The sequence below is a fragment of the Drosophila persimilis genome, unplaced genomic scaffold (genome assembly GCF_003286085.1).
Source record: "Drosophila persimilis strain 14011-0111.01,24,50 unplaced genomic scaffold, DperRS2 tig00000000-arrow-pilon, whole genome shotgun sequence".
Lineage (NCBI taxonomy): Eukaryota > Metazoa > Arthropoda > Insecta > Diptera > Drosophilidae > Drosophila > Drosophila persimilis.
In genome coordinates, this window is record NW_020825288.1 from 6,043,182 (window position 1) to 6,057,750 (window position 14,569).

A 14,569-nucleotide genomic window follows, 5' to 3' on the forward strand; every position below is an offset into this window, starting at 1 on the left:
CTATATGATTGATGAAATTGACAGGGAGCGCGCTTGAAAAAAAGTGTGACCGCGGATTTATCGATAAGATATACCTCAAAAATATACCAAGATATACGGTCTCATTTTAAAAATATACCGTGAATATACTGACGAATTGAAGTTCTTTTTTCATATTCCTCGATTTTGATATTCCGTCGAATATTACTAGCTATATAGAACATTTAGCCATGCCCACTCAATTTTGTACGATTGATGTATCAATTCTATACATGATAGGCCTATTCGAAATACTTGCATTTATTGGATTTCTATATAACATTGAAAATTAAGATAAGATATACCTCAAAAATATACGAAAATATACGGTCTCATTTTAAAAATATACCGTGAATATACTGACGAATTGAAGTTCTTTTTACATATTCCTCGATTTTGATATTCCGTCGAATATTACTAGCTATATAGAACATTTAGCCATGCCCACTCAATTTTGTACGATTGATGTATCAATTCTATACATGATTGGCCTATTCGAAATACTTGCATTTATTGGATTTCTATATAACATTGAAAATTAAGATAAGATATACCTCAAAAATATACGAAAATATACGGTCTCATTTTAAAAATATACCGTGAATATACTGACGAATTGAAGTTCTTTTTACATATTCCTCGATTTTGATATTCCGTCGAATATTACTAGCTATATAGAACATTTAGCCATGCCCACTCAATTTTGTACGATTGATGTATCAATTCTATACATGATAGGCCTATTCGAAATACTTGCATTTATTGGATTTCTATATAACATTGAAAATTAAATTAATAGATGACAAAAATACCATTTAGCACTAAAAAACACCACATGGGAGCGCGGCGAAAACCAGTATTTCTACAGTATGACCCTCAGAACAGCACCGAAATATACAAAATATACCGATTGGTGCGCGCCAAATCTAACTTTTTTGAATGTGAGCGACAAGGATTTAAATGTTGTCAACCGGCCCATTACCGATGCAACAAATACGACGAATCCCTCAATTTTGATCTTCCTTCGAATATCAGCTATATGGAACATTTAGCCATGCCATCATAATTTTATACGATTGATGAATCAATTTTCTATTTAACTGGTGTATTCTTAATACTTGCTTTTATTAAATTTTGCGGTAAAAGAGGTTTTAGCGAAAAAGGTCAAACAAATGAAACGTAATAAAACGTAAGAGAAAAATCGTTCCAATTGTTCAATTTCTTTATTCCGTTGAATAATGCTGGCTAACTAAAACCTTTAGTTCTGCCCACATAATTTTAGGCCATTACTGAATAAATGTTCTACCTGATTGACTACTTTTAAGTACTCTTTTTTATTGTATAGTGTAGAAAACAAGGTTTAAACAAAAAAGGTCAACAAAAAACAGTGGTAACGTAAGTGTGTATGGAATGTAACGTCAACCGGAGTTTGAGCATAGGTATACCCTATTTGGTTAATATAATATGAAGAAACTGTTTTAAAACGTAATTAGTTAAGAAATTATCTCAGATTGTTATGTTTTAGACATATTCATGTATATGATTAGGGTCTTGTAAATATATCTCGATCCCGATACCCATTCTTGATTTCTGTGAGTAGACCACTACATTAAAAATATCTTTGAAATACCTTTAAAACAGCAACTGACTAGTTTTGGCCTTTATTGGTGCATTAGATGACAAACATTCTCTCAGTTCTATAGTATCCATTTCCCATATTTATTGTTTGCTATTAGACATATTCATGTATATTATTAGAATCTTGTATATATTTATCTATACTCTGATACCTACGGAGGCCTGGGATGACAAACATTTTCTCAATTCTATAATATCCTTTTCCTTAGGGTATCAGAATGTCGCCCATCGTCCATCGCGGTAAAATTCACAGTAAAATTATCGATACGTAAATTGCTGTCAAATTCAAATAAATTCAAGCATTTCATGTATAATGCGAATTAAATATTTAAATTAAATTCTGCCTCAATAGGGGCTATTATTAATTTCACTTTATTCTATAACAAATAACAAATTGGTTGGACTTTTAAGCATTTTATTTTAAATTTTGTATAACTAATTATAACTCAATTTTTGAGATGGACAATATATCTATTTCCCTACTCTAGTTACCTTTTTAAGTTCGTTGCTGTTTAAATAAAAACAAATAATATGTGTATCCACAACCTTGAAATGAATATCAAGCCATCCCTGTAAACATACAATCATAAATATGTTCTGTTCTGTGTGCTTAGTACACTCATCAAATCAAGTGTGCGAAAATCTGCACTTGAGCGCCACTTGACACACACAACCAGTTGCGACACACAGTTTATACAACACGTACATACGTGGGGGGTGGGGACTATAAAACTTAAGGACTTTACAATAATAAATACGGATACTTAAGCTCAAGTAGCGAAACGGAATCTGCATAAAGTGGCTGCGAACAAACAACTAAACTAAAACAACAACATCGAAGGGAAGATGATTATTTTCGTGACGTTGCAAGTGGCTGTGAAGGAGACAGCAATCAAAGCTGATGGAAAGGTACATAGGACAAAGGGAGAAGGAAAGTCCTGAGGAGTTATCTAATATTGATAAATAATAATACATTTATCATAGCTAACCATAAATTGTGCATACAAAAGTAGGAAAATGTATTATTACTCTTAGTGATATGCGCTAATTCCTATCCGCACACATTTTTTTCTTACCCCAGACGACTCATGCACAGAAGAAGGAACGAGATAGAGTACATGTGCTCTGCTGTGATTGGCTCGCGTGGCAGCCATTTTTCCGCCCGAGACCACTACACACGCCTTGCTTATGGCCCGGGGTGGGTGTGCAACGAGTATGTGTGTGTATGCGGCGCCAGTTCGTTCTGTTCTCTTTCAGCCAAATGAGAAAGAACCGAGCTGAGGCTGACAAATTGCAGACACAGTCGAGTGCGCATCGGAACGGCACTTCGGGGCACGGTTACGGGCAACGAGAACGACATTCAGTTCCAATACGGCTGCAAGGGGTGCGGATGCGTGCCGCCACATACTCATCCTCATCGCTATTCGGCTATTCGAGTCCTACCCACACTATCGCGCGCTCATAGTCGCAGTGGCAGTCGCATTCAAGTGTCGCAAGTTCAAGTGCAATTTGGCAAATTGTTGTATTTATTTAAATTGAAAGTGCCTCCTCTCAAGTGCTCAAGTGATCCAACAAAACTCGTAAAATGTTGCAACATCATCAGCAGCAAGCACAGGTGCCACAATCCGGCGGCTATTACGACTACAATCAGTCGCCTAGTCCTGGCAGTCTGACCAATGCGGATGCCCTGAACACCACCCCATTTTCAGTCAAGGATATATTGAATATGGTCAATCAAACGGAGGCATACGAAGGCGCCTATGGGCATCTTGACAGGTGAGCTTGTTCTTCAAATATATATCCTGGAAAGAATCTTTTCTTCGACAGTTTATTAGGATTAGGAAATGTTAAAGATATTCATATAATTATAACCGAAATCTAGGATTTCTTTATACTGAAAGAATCTTATAATTATTTATAGCCACCTTTGGTTATCTTGTTTTAAAAGTAATCAGACATGAAATACCTATTTTTTACCCGAATCTGTTACGCATTTTGTAGACGGCAAGGAAATTGTTAAAGAATTTCCGTACTTTTTTTTCTTCAAGATTTCCTTATTATCAGTCAAACATCTACCTGTCAGCAACTATTTTTAAAGACAACCAGTTCCCATTTCCCATTCCCATTGATTTTTGCATTTATTTATTTTTATTTAGTAAGGCTCCATAGGAAAATTAATTTCCAGCAATTTTCCTTTGAAAGATAATGTTTTGATAACCTTCTGTCGAGACCGAGCCTCGGCAGAAGAAATCCTATGAAAACACATCGAAAGCATGAATTGCAAATAGGATCTAGGGTCCGTCCTTCACGTATTCGTAGCGCAGAAGAGCAGGAGTTTGTCTTTGACAAATCATCGTTATTTGTACAAGAGGCAAGAGGCAAGACCTCTCTCTCTCTCTCTCTCTCTCTGTCGAATACCAAGACGTACGTACCCACACACACACACACACTCGCAAAGTTGTAACAATAGGAAAAACAAGGTCCGGCCCGAGGTCTGAGGCCTGAGGTCCTGTCCGACTGCCTGAAGCCGCTCGGAGTGTGGTCGTCGTCGTCGTCCTCGGGGCTGGGGCTGGCCAACATATGTGATTCGCATGTGTGTCCGGTGCCGACCGCGCTGGGGCGTCCTTAATTCTGATGAGGCATGAAATGATGTCACCAAGGGTCCTGTCGCGACAGCAGGAAGTACGCAAATGGCCCGGGCGCTTGCTTTCCCTGCACCAAGCTCTTGCTGTGTCCGGTGTGATGCAACATGTGGCATGCATAGCCAGATCCGAAACTAACCAGCCTCCCATCTCTTTCGCTCTCTCTTTGCTTTGACCAACAGTGCCGCGGCAGCTTCGGCGTTCTATGGCGCCGGCGAGTACCAGCAGCATCTTCACCAGCATCCGCATCAGTACCAGCAACAGCAACAGGATTTGCCAGCGGCGTCGCAGCAGCAACTGCACCATCATCTGGTCGAGCATCAGGAGGATGCCACCACATCGTCGTCGCTGTCGCCACTATTGCCGCCCCCGCCGCACGGCCACCATCAGTTGTACGGCAGCTATCAGGACTATGGCATGCCCGCCCACATGTTCCAGCATCACCATGGACATCCGCACCAGAGTTTCCAGCCAGCCGCCTCGGCCTACAACATGTCCGCCACGCAGTTCTACGCCGGGGCCACGGCCCCGTCCTATCAAAGTCCCGCCACATACAACTACAACTATGCCGGAGCCGGGGATGCCTATCCGCAGCACTCCCCGGCCGTCACCATCAAGAGCGAGTACATACCCACGCCGTATGTCACGCCCTCCCCCACCCTGGACCTCAACAGCTCCGCCGAGGTGGAGAGCCTTGCGCCGGCGCAGAAACTATGCGGCAATCCGCTCTCGCAGAGACTCCTGGAGACGGTCAGCAATTCGGCCTCACTGCGGAGCATTCACAGCACGGACGAGGGCGCTAAAAGAAGTAAGTAGTCCCAGACAAGTAGTCCAGCTTTAGATCGCGGATCTAACTTTTGTTTACCTCCACAGAGGACAACAGCCAGGTGACCTCTTCGCGTTCCGAGCTGCGCAAGAGCAGTGCCAGTGGCAGCAATCACAGCAGCAGCATCAACAGCAATGGATCCAGCAAGCCCCGAATGAAACGCAAGCCTCGGGTGCTCTTCTCTCAGGCCCAGGTCTTGGAGTTGGAGTGTCGTTTTCGGCTGAAGAAGTATCTGACGGGATCAGAGCGTGAGATAATCGCCCAGAAGCTAAATCTGTCGGCCACGCAGGTGAAGATCTGGTTCCAGAATCGTCGCTACAAGTCGAAGCGGGGCGACATCGATTGTGAGGGCATTGCCAAGCATCTCAAGCTCAAGGCGGAACCACTGCACTCTCCCACATCGCTTCCCCCTCCCATGCCCAATCATATGATGTGGCCACCCACAGTCCAGCACTCCCAGCAGCAACATCACCAACAGCAGCAGCTGCCACACCTCCAATAGCTGAGGGGCAGGAAGATGGGATGGTGGTCTTAATTTATTGCAATTTAACTCAGAATCTATGTTGTAGCCTAAAGAAAATGCCTCATAGCTCTAGTACCTTGTTTTATGTATATATCGGACAATAAATAAAGTTTAAGACAAACTACTAATTGTTGATATTTTGGATATTTCGAAAGACACTCGAGAAGGAAGAACGAATACTCCTGGAACTCTCTCTCCTCGAATAGAATTTCTTATGCCATGACATTAGCTTTTCCAACTCGCTTTCCTTTTCCATCCATCACTTTCTTGTACGTTTCCTCAACTGTCACATGAGATGGAACATGGAGTCTGGGCTTCAGAAGTACTCCCCATTCGTTCTGCGAGTACTCGTATTTATATCTTTATGAACAGCTTTCGATCGGCGGCCACCAATCCATCGATCCGTCGATCCATTAGGCACCGCATCTGCGTATAATTGTTGCCGATCGCCGCATAAATCAATTTTTATCGATACGTACGATCAGTTTTGTTTTATGAAAAATGAAAAGGAAAAGCAAAACAAAACAATTTCCGTTTTAATTCTGGAAATGTTTTCCCTTTTCTACTTTTGGCATGGCCAAAGGGGTGCCCGGGCAGAGGGAGCGGAGCGGGTGCGTCGGCGGCAGACACTACAAAGGTTGCATTTATGAAACGTTTAAGTGGCAGCAATGCAACTGTAAAATGTTTTCCTATATCCAAAGATACAGATACTCGTCTCGTACAGAAGAACTCCTCAGCATTTTATGACAGCCAGCAGGGCAAAGGCTAATATTTCATGGAGTGTGTGGTGTTGGGGCCACAGCCGCAGCCGCAGGCACTGCCGCTGCCCCTGCCGCAGTGCTCTGTTGGTGCGGTGGTGTTTCCCCTGTGTTGTGGCATATCAATTACCCCGCAAACACATGCCACAGGGCAGCGAGATTGAGGATTGAGGATGCCTGAGGGGTGAATGGGAGGCCACAGGCCAGACCAACAAGTGCAGCTGATCACACTTTTCGGGGAGTGGAGTGGAGTCGACGGGGGTTTGAGTTTCAGCCTTTCTGACAGCCAGAGCTTCTGGGGTTAGCTCTGCTGCTCGGTTGTGGGGTGAACTCTGAGTTTGGGTGTCAATCACAGTGATCACGCATTAGTTATACTCGACAGTAGTCGGATGAGGGTTAAATTAGGCCCCTTGGGACAGAAGACGCCAGACAGGACAGGGAGTTGCTCGTGGAGTGGCAAACAAAACGCCTCCAAGGCCAGCCTTGCCCCATATAGCATTATCCCAGGATAATGCATGTCAAGTGCCGCTAAACATTGCCTAATGGACCACACTGACCAGGCCCTGGGGCGAAGGAAATCGGAATCTGCGACCCCGAAACAATTAAGGTTTCGTCTTACAATGTCGGCGGCAATGTTGCGGCGACTCGTCGTGTGCTCCTTCATAGAGTCGAGTCGACGGTCTATAGTCTGGAGTCTAGACCTACGCAACCGCCGGGGGAACTCAAGTGGAGAATTTGTCATTCCCATATATCACACGAAGGATCGGGTCGTTCGCCGATAAGCAGGCCAGGATAAACCCCGATGTCGGAGTATGCTGCGCTGCTCGCATTGTAGCGCCGTTTAATTCATGCCCCGTCAAAGGATCAAAGCCGATGCAAGCCGACTCTCGGAGTCGCAGTCGCAGTCGCAGCTGTGCCTCCTCTTTCTCCAACCCCAATCGATGGCTCTCTCCATTGCTTTCACTGTCATCATTTGCATTTCCTCCTGGCTATGTGCCAAGCCGCCAAAGTGAGAGTAAGGTAAGCAAATTAAGATTTATTAACAACAATAAATAAACAATATGAAAGAGCAACAATAGCATCAACAATTGGCGTATTCTGGGGCCCCAAACGATTTCCCATTTCCGCACCCTTTGAATGTTGCCGCCCCTGCGACGATTGCGTAATTTTCTTCAATATGCTTTCCTTTTACTCCCAGATCCACAGCCAGCGATGTCAAGTGGATGTCGGAATGGCTGCGGTTGTGTCTCTGGCTGTGGCTGTGACTGTGCCTGTGGCAGTTTCTCCATTAAAGCCTTTGACATTTTATCAGAAAATCCATCGAGTCATTGTTATACATTTCCATTTGATGTGCCCCATAAAAATTGCGATCTCGTTTTACATTTCCCCCGCCGTCACTCGTCTGGGCTTGGGGCTCTGTTTGTATTTCTGTTTTATATCCATCAGTTTATGGCTTTGTGCGGCTTTCAAGTGGAAAAATTGTGACAATTATATTCAAATTAATTGAGTAATTGCATTTGGAATCCGAGCAGCAGCATTTTCGAGCGTTTGATTTATGGCGTGTGGAAAACGGCACTCAAGGAACCGAATCCAATCCGCGTAAGCTAATAATCCCATGGCGTTGATATCTCCTTTCGGTTCGGCTGAAAAAACATACGCATGTGGCTAATGAAATTCGAGTTCCGTTCGCCCTCATCCGCACATCCTGATCTACTTAGGGCAACTGTAAACAATCTCAAGCATCGGTTGCTTGATTAGATTCCTCACTTTCGATTTGGGTGGCTTCGTGAACTATTTTCAGGTTAACAAATTAATCGGAAATTTATGGGTATAAGCTAAAAGAGGTAGTAACGTTGAGTTCTAATGATTTGATACGCCAATGAGATTTATGAGTACATATACGGACTCTAACTTGTGGGAGGGACAAATGAGATATGAGCAGTAAGTCCAGGACTTCTCGGGGTCTTTATTAACAGTGTTGGAACTTGTCGTGCTCAGCTGAAAAGTGTTCATAATATAACACAGTAAATATTGATGACAGTTACACGATAACTATAACACTTACGCCCCTCGCTAATTATTTCCATAGATGGCATCTAATCGGGAACGAACATGTAATGCACCGATTCTCGTAGATCGGTATCGTGGGGCAGAAAAACAACTTTGCTATTCCCATAACGCCACAAAGTTCTGGCTATAAAAGCGACCTCCATCGAACCTGTAAACCATTCGGAAATTAAAGTTAAGATGTGTCGTAAACTACTATGTCGGATCCTGATCCTGCTGATAGTTTTACACTATTCGATGGGAGTTGTTTATGAACTTTTGCTTGAGGATGAGAAAGTATTCACCGAGTGTACGGGTAAGCCTAAGGGCTATCTCAATATGTCTGGATTTTGGGATTTTACCGACTTGGGCTTAGAAATGGTTGAGGAGGGAGTAATCGTGTCTGGAAACATGACGTCTACGTGGAAGGTCGACCCAACAGATCGCATTGAGGTAATAGATAATACAGATTCTAAGCGAGAAAAAGTCGTACTTAATCTTACTTTAGGGTGCTGCCAGCTTATTTTACTTCGATCGTGGCTCTTGGCAGCAAACCGTTATCAATATGTTGGTAAGGGACTTCTGCAAGAGCATGTATGAAGAGAACCAATTTTGGCAAATGTACTGGACTGCGCACGCAACCAACATGGAAGATGTGAAAGACCAATGTGTCAACTTCGGCGTAAGGACAGTTTCCTATGGCTATTTATGCAAAATTATATGCTTCTATTTTCCATTTCCGTTTCAGACTACGCTGACTCTGGAAACTTATCTCCTAGATATGAAATTCCCCTTAGATGTACCAATACGCACTGGGCGGTACAAGATTGTGGTTCAAATGCATGCAATAGATCGAGCTGGTGTAAGGCGCAAAAATAGTATTTGCTTTCAAATTAGGGGCGAACTAATGAAAGCTACTTAAAATATTGACATATTCTTTCATCATATTATTGATTTTCAAGGTGCACTATCAGGCTATAAAAAAAATATAATTTCTAATAATCAGGTCAGGTCGCTCTTTGAAATAGATACAATTTCGTTACATCATGTAATATTTGTTGATGTACCAAATGAATATACATTTTCTTGAAATCAATATATATTTATTTGGGTATTTACCTGTAGTAGGTTACTTCGGATTTAATTATTCAAAAATATATATGCATTTGTTTGTTTTTTCTCTGTGTATGTGTCATACGGATACGACTGTTGTATTGCATTGCAGTACGTTGGGTTTGATATTGCAAGGCATTGGTTCTGTGGTGCCATGATATTAAAGAATTACATATATAGAAGTTGTCCTCTTTGCGTCCTCATCCAGGGAATGTACTACTTCGGCTCTACTTCCGTCGGTATTTCTAGCAGACAGTGGTCACAGTTCGCTTGAGCTCCGTCATGTACGCCTATTATACTTTTCCGGATGAATTCGTACTGGAAGTAGATAGAGAGTTACTGCTTGAACTCGGCTTTTCTGAAATATACAGAATAATCAGGCTATATTACTCCATTTTCTAAAGGATTGGCCAGTTTTTAAGAGTAATTTTATTAGAAAAGGTTATAGAACAAACGAACAAAATTCTGAACTTGATTTCATATAAGTTTTACGCCAGCTAAATCAGCGTCATCTGTTGGTACTACATGCATTTTACATAATATTTAGCTCTACCGCCACCTAGTGCTCGCTTGTCTTTTTTGTGAAGTATATACGAGGAAATGGCGGCGCCACTATTACTCTTATAATTATTATTTTTACATACTACATTTATATAAGAGCTCTGGCGCGGTATTGAGAATATGTACATATATTTGAATATTTATTTTGTTGCTTAAAATTTCTTGGAGTAACTCTATATTATTGGAGTAAATAAATGAGATATATATAAGAAAAAAAGCAAACGACATTTTATTGTGAATAACTAGGGCAATCGCAAGAAACTTTTAAATGCTGCTATTAATACATAAAATCGCTCCCTTTCCTCGATATTCGGAGCACGTCAAACCCTATGTGGTAACCATACTTCGCCCACAGTCTATTTATTGACAATATAACTTTAGTAAACAGCTTTAAAACAATCAGCCAATGAGGAACTACAAACCCATGAAATCATTGATTGAATACTTAGGAAGCACTTGTCCAAACTCAGCATCGAAATACCTCAGCCGGATCGGGTTTCACTGCAATGAATGATAATGAAAAGCAGGGCAGAACAAACATTTGAAGTGGTTTTTGATAAACCATTAAATAGAATTTAATACCACAAGAACAACAAACCAGTGGCCGAGGCGCGGACTTGAAGGGATGGTGGCAGACATTTCGAAATCAAACAAGAAACTGTCGGATTTAATTGAAAACGCCAATTCATCATGGACAGAGGCAGGAGTATAAATGTCCCCGATACTCTCTCCCCCATTTATGTAATTGAATACCTGCGACATTCATGGGTAATCGCATCAACAATAAAAGCAACAAGGCAACCAACAGAATTACATAGTACCGAATATATGCACATTCAAACAGATCTGAGAGCCCGGGCCGGAAAAGGACGCGTGCGCCGGCCACAAGCATCATTATATACTAATTACTCGAGTATTATTGAAACCCATTCAGTTGAAAATGTATAACGAGTGCCAGTTCCTACTACCGCACTTGGTGCACACTCGAATTGGTTACGGCTACGGTTACTTTACTCAAATCTGACCGCAAAATAGCCAAGCTCTCCCTTTCCCCCTCAAGCCGCCTCTATTGTTGGCTTGACTTCTGCGCCCGTGGCATTAAGAGCCATTGAATTGGCAATAAAAAGATTATAGCCCGAAGGTGTGAAGTGTAGCAGAGAAGCAGAGAACAACCGTACGGCCAGAGTAGAGTCGATAATCGGAAACGGAGAACGGACTGCCTGCACAAAACACCCCCATGGCGAACATGTGTTTGGGTCCATTGTTTCCCGTCCTCGTTCCCAGCATCGCATCGCATCTCTCTCGTTCCGAGTGAGAGTGGATGAGTGAGTGTGGTCGGATGAGTGCGCAGCCATATTGCGGCAGACATCCAATCAGCGCCGAAGAGCTCTTCCACATTCGAAGCAGCCAATGGAAATCGAGATTCCTATGAATTAATACAATAACACTTGTGGGTCACGAAGTCAAGTTGGAGGGACGCCTAACATCTTAAGATTTACCATTGAAAAAAGGTAATATTGTATTTCTAAAATACTGTATTTTTAGTAAGGGTCCTTTTAAATCCTTTTTCTAGGACAAAAATAACAAGGACGGAAAGAATTTTAAAAATCCCAACTACATATAAAAGTCTCATCGAAATATGTGAAGTATGAAAAATTTAGCTTGGGGACCAACTTCCTGGGAAGTATGCTTCATTTCTTATGCCAGCAGCAATCCCTACTGGGATTTGAAACTCAGATAAACTCGAAGACCTCTTGCAGTTTCCTCCTTCACACGAATATGATTTTCTATTTTAAAATCCATTTAAATTTCGGTGGGTCTTTGTTTAAATTTCCAAGTAAATCCATTACCTAACTAACCTACTTATGCTCCCGGGTATGCCTTTATGGTAACCCCAGAATTTTCGAAATTATTCCCAATCCAAACAAATGCGTAGCCCAAACAAATCAAGCCAAATGTTGAGTTCACTTGACATCACTTCTGGGGGTACGGGTACTGTACCCAAAAACCAAATGCAATGGGAGAATAGTTAGCAATGCTATAAACAGTACGCAACACTCGCATACGTAAACAGGATGCATGCACTCCTGAAACTAAGGCGCACTACCAAGTAACGTGACCATTTTACGACAAAAATCTTTTTGTTTATGCTCTTGAGAGGAACTCAAATGCCCTTGCCTGCCGCCAGCGCATCCACCAATGGGCGGCGTCGAGCGCGGACGGGAGCCAAATCCACCACCAGAGTGCCAGCTGAAGGCGAGCCCACTTGAGGCGTGAGGCGTATTTCCACTCCGTGAATCCGAGTGATTCTCTCGCTAGGGATCGTCGGGGCTGCTATTTAAAGAATGCACGGAGCGGCCAACTCGAGCACATTCGCAGCGCAGCCTTCGAGACGTGAACACCCGAACAGCCCCGAACCGAATCGGTCCGTACCAAACAGAGATCCGGAGTGAACAAGTGCACAAGTGCCACAAGAATATGTTGAATATGGAAAGTGCAAGTGTGGGGGCCTCCATGGCGGGTCTGAGCAAAACTCTGACAACGCCCTTCTCCATCAACGACATACTGACGCGCCACAATCCGGATAAGCATCGCGTGTCCAGCTTGGACTCCGAACCGGAGGCGGACATCAGCGGCAAGAGCCGGAGCTCCAAGCAAAACCTTGATCGCGAACGATCTGCGTCCAAGTCGCCGCCGCTTTGCTGCCGGGATCTGAGCATTTACAAGCAGGACCCCACCATGCCCAATCCCGGCCAGAGACAGACAAACTACTTGCAGTACTATGCGGCGGCTGCGGCGCTCGACAACAACAATCACCACAACAGCCATCACCATCACCAGGCAACAGCCTCGGGCTCCAGCGGGGGGGACTACATGCAACGGAAATTGGCCTACTTTGGCAGCACTCTGTCCGCCCCGCTCGACATGCGGCGCTGCACCAGCAACGACTCCGGTAAGTCTGCCCCATTGTTCGCTCTAATGGAAATTCCAATTGTCCATTGTGGCAGCCGTGTGCGCCTGGTGCTAATTTCCCTGCCATTTTCTGCCTGCTCCATTCACAGACTGCGACTCGCCGCCGCCACTGAGCAGCTCACCCTCCGCCTCGCCGCTCTCCCACGACGGCAGTGCTCTCAGCCGCAAGAAGCGGTCGCGTGCAGCCTTCAGCCATGCCCAGGTCTTCGAGCTGGAGCGTCGCTTCGCCCAGCAGCGCTATCTCTCCGGGCCGGAGCGCAGCGAAATGGCCAAGACCCTGCGCCTCACCGAGACTCAGGTGAAGATCTGGTTCCAGAACCGACGCTACAAGACCAAGCGCAAGCAGATCCAGCAGCACGAGGCCGCCATGCTGGGTGCCACAAAGCGCGTGCCAGTCCAGGTGCTGGTCCGGGAAGATGGCAGCACCACCTACGCTCATATGACACCGGGTGCGGGGCACGGCCTGGATCCGGCGCTGATCAACATCTATCGCCATCAACTGCAGCTGGCCTACGGAGGATTGCCACTGCCCCAGATGCAGATGCCCTTTCCCTACTTCTACCCCCACCCGAAGGTGCCACAGCCGATTCCGCCGCCAAGCCAGCCCTCAAGTTTCGTCAACGGCTCCTCGGCCTCGTCGTCGCCAGTGCGTCCTCAACGCACCCCCTGCCCGAGTCCTGGCCAAGTGATGGGGGGCATGGAGAGTGGACCGGAGTCCGCGCCGGAGGATGTGGATGAGAACGTGGAGATCGACTAGAACGGATCGAACCGCAATGTGGGTTACGTTATTGTGATAGCTGTAGAAGTTGTGTTTTAGTCTCTATGTGTAACCAATACGATAGATAGCTTTAGTAGTCCTAAGTTTTAGCTGTATCTGAAAGTTAAATAAAACCATAAATGAAAAGAAATATGATTATGATTGGATTGTTTTTATAAGAGTTGTAACTCAGGTGGAATCTTCATCAATTCAGAGTTTCCGAAATGTTCGAAGCTTAATCTTGAAATCCTTGTTCTTTCTATGCTGTACAACGATGCCAATAAGGGTCCGCAGTATTTGTTAATTTAAGGAATCACTTGTTTGGAATCTAAGGTGAAAGATAACTCCCATTCCCATGACCTGATTTTGTATCAATCGGCGGGGGGGCTGCTTACTCGTACACTGGGACTCTTCAGAAATGACAGCGATCAAGCGGATAGAGTGAAGTGGCCATGCGTGTGGCCAAAGCCTTGCAAAAACGTTGATGATGACCGAGTACGGCGAGCACTCAATGTCGACATAGAAGTGCTTCAATGTGTCAGAAAGGACGGGACGGAACGGAACGGAGCGGGCGCCGAGGCTGTGACCCACAAACCACTGACTTACATTCGAGTACTCGTAGAATTCCTTGATTTCACACACTTTGGCATGCAGTTTTGCGAAAGATCATCGGTTGTTCCGTTCCGAGGAGGATGAGGCTGGGTTATGGGAAGG

The 14,569-nt window shown here is 44.1% G+C and overlaps 3 protein-coding genes across 3 annotated transcripts; all 3 read left to right on the plus strand.

Moving 5' to 3' along the window:
- Positions 1–3,241: 3,241 nt before the first annotated feature.
- Positions 3,242–5,646, plus strand: LOC6598816 (muscle-specific homeobox protein tinman). The gene is made up of 3 exons (XM_002023892.2): positions 3,242–3,432; positions 4,481–5,106; positions 5,172–5,646. Exons 1-3 carry the CDS (start codon positions 3,242–3,244, stop codon positions 5,624–5,626), a joined length of 1,272 nt encoding a protein of 423 aa, XP_002023928.1. The 3' UTR covers positions 5,627–5,646.
- A 3,096-nt stretch (positions 5,647–8,742) lies between these two features.
- Positions 8,743–9,422, plus strand: LOC6598817. The gene is made up of 3 exons (XM_002023893.2): positions 8,743–8,904; positions 8,960–9,133; positions 9,200–9,422. The coding sequence occupies exons 1-3, from the start codon at positions 8,791–8,793 to the stop codon at positions 9,371–9,373; spliced, it is 462 nt and encodes a 153-aa protein (XP_002023929.2). The 5' UTR covers positions 8,743–8,790; the 3' UTR covers positions 9,374–9,422.
- A 3,138-nt stretch (positions 9,423–12,560) lies between these two features.
- Positions 12,561–13,950, plus strand: LOC6598818 (homeobox protein bagpipe). The gene is made up of 2 exons (XM_002023894.2): positions 12,561–13,078; positions 13,188–13,950. The coding sequence occupies exons 1-2, from the start codon at positions 12,604–12,606 to the stop codon at positions 13,853–13,855; spliced, it is 1,143 nt and encodes a 380-aa protein (XP_002023930.1). The 5' UTR covers positions 12,561–12,603; the 3' UTR covers positions 13,856–13,950.
- The last annotated feature ends 619 nt before the right edge of the window (positions 13,951–14,569 follow it).

What these genes read in the sequence shown, in the direction of transcription:
- LOC6598817 (XM_002023893.2), top strand. Translation starts at nt 8,791, where the DNA reads ATGTCTGGATTTTGGGATTTTACCGACTTGGGCTTAGAAATGGTTGAG. An exon ending in ACCCAACAGATCGCATTGAG is followed by an intron (nt 8,905 to 8,959) that starts GTAATAGATAAT and finishes ATCTTACTTTAG; the next exon opens with GGTGCTGCCAGCTTATTTTA. An exon ending in ACCAATGTGTCAACTTCGGC is followed by an intron (nt 9,134 to 9,199) that starts GTAAGGACAGTT and finishes TTTCCGTTTCAG; the next exon opens with ACTACGCTGACTCTGGAAAC.
- LOC6598818 (XM_002023894.2), top strand. Translation starts at nt 12,604, where the DNA reads ATGTTGAATATGGAAAGTGCAAGTGTGGGGGCCTCCATGGCGGGTCTG. An exon ending in CTGCACCAGCAACGACTCCG is followed by an intron (nt 13,079 to 13,187) that starts GTAAGTCTGCCC and finishes CTCCATTCACAG; the next exon opens with ACTGCGACTCGCCGCCGCCA.
- LOC6598816 (XM_002023892.2), top strand. Translation starts at nt 3,242, where the DNA reads ATGTTGCAACATCATCAGCAGCAAGCACAGGTGCCACAATCCGGCGGC. An exon ending in GCCTATGGGCATCTTGACAG is followed by an intron (nt 3,433 to 4,480) that starts GTGAGCTTGTTC and finishes TTTGACCAACAG; the next exon opens with TGCCGCGGCAGCTTCGGCGT. An exon ending in GGACGAGGGCGCTAAAAGAA is followed by an intron (nt 5,107 to 5,171) that starts GTAAGTAGTCCC and finishes TTACCTCCACAG; the next exon opens with AGGACAACAGCCAGGTGACC.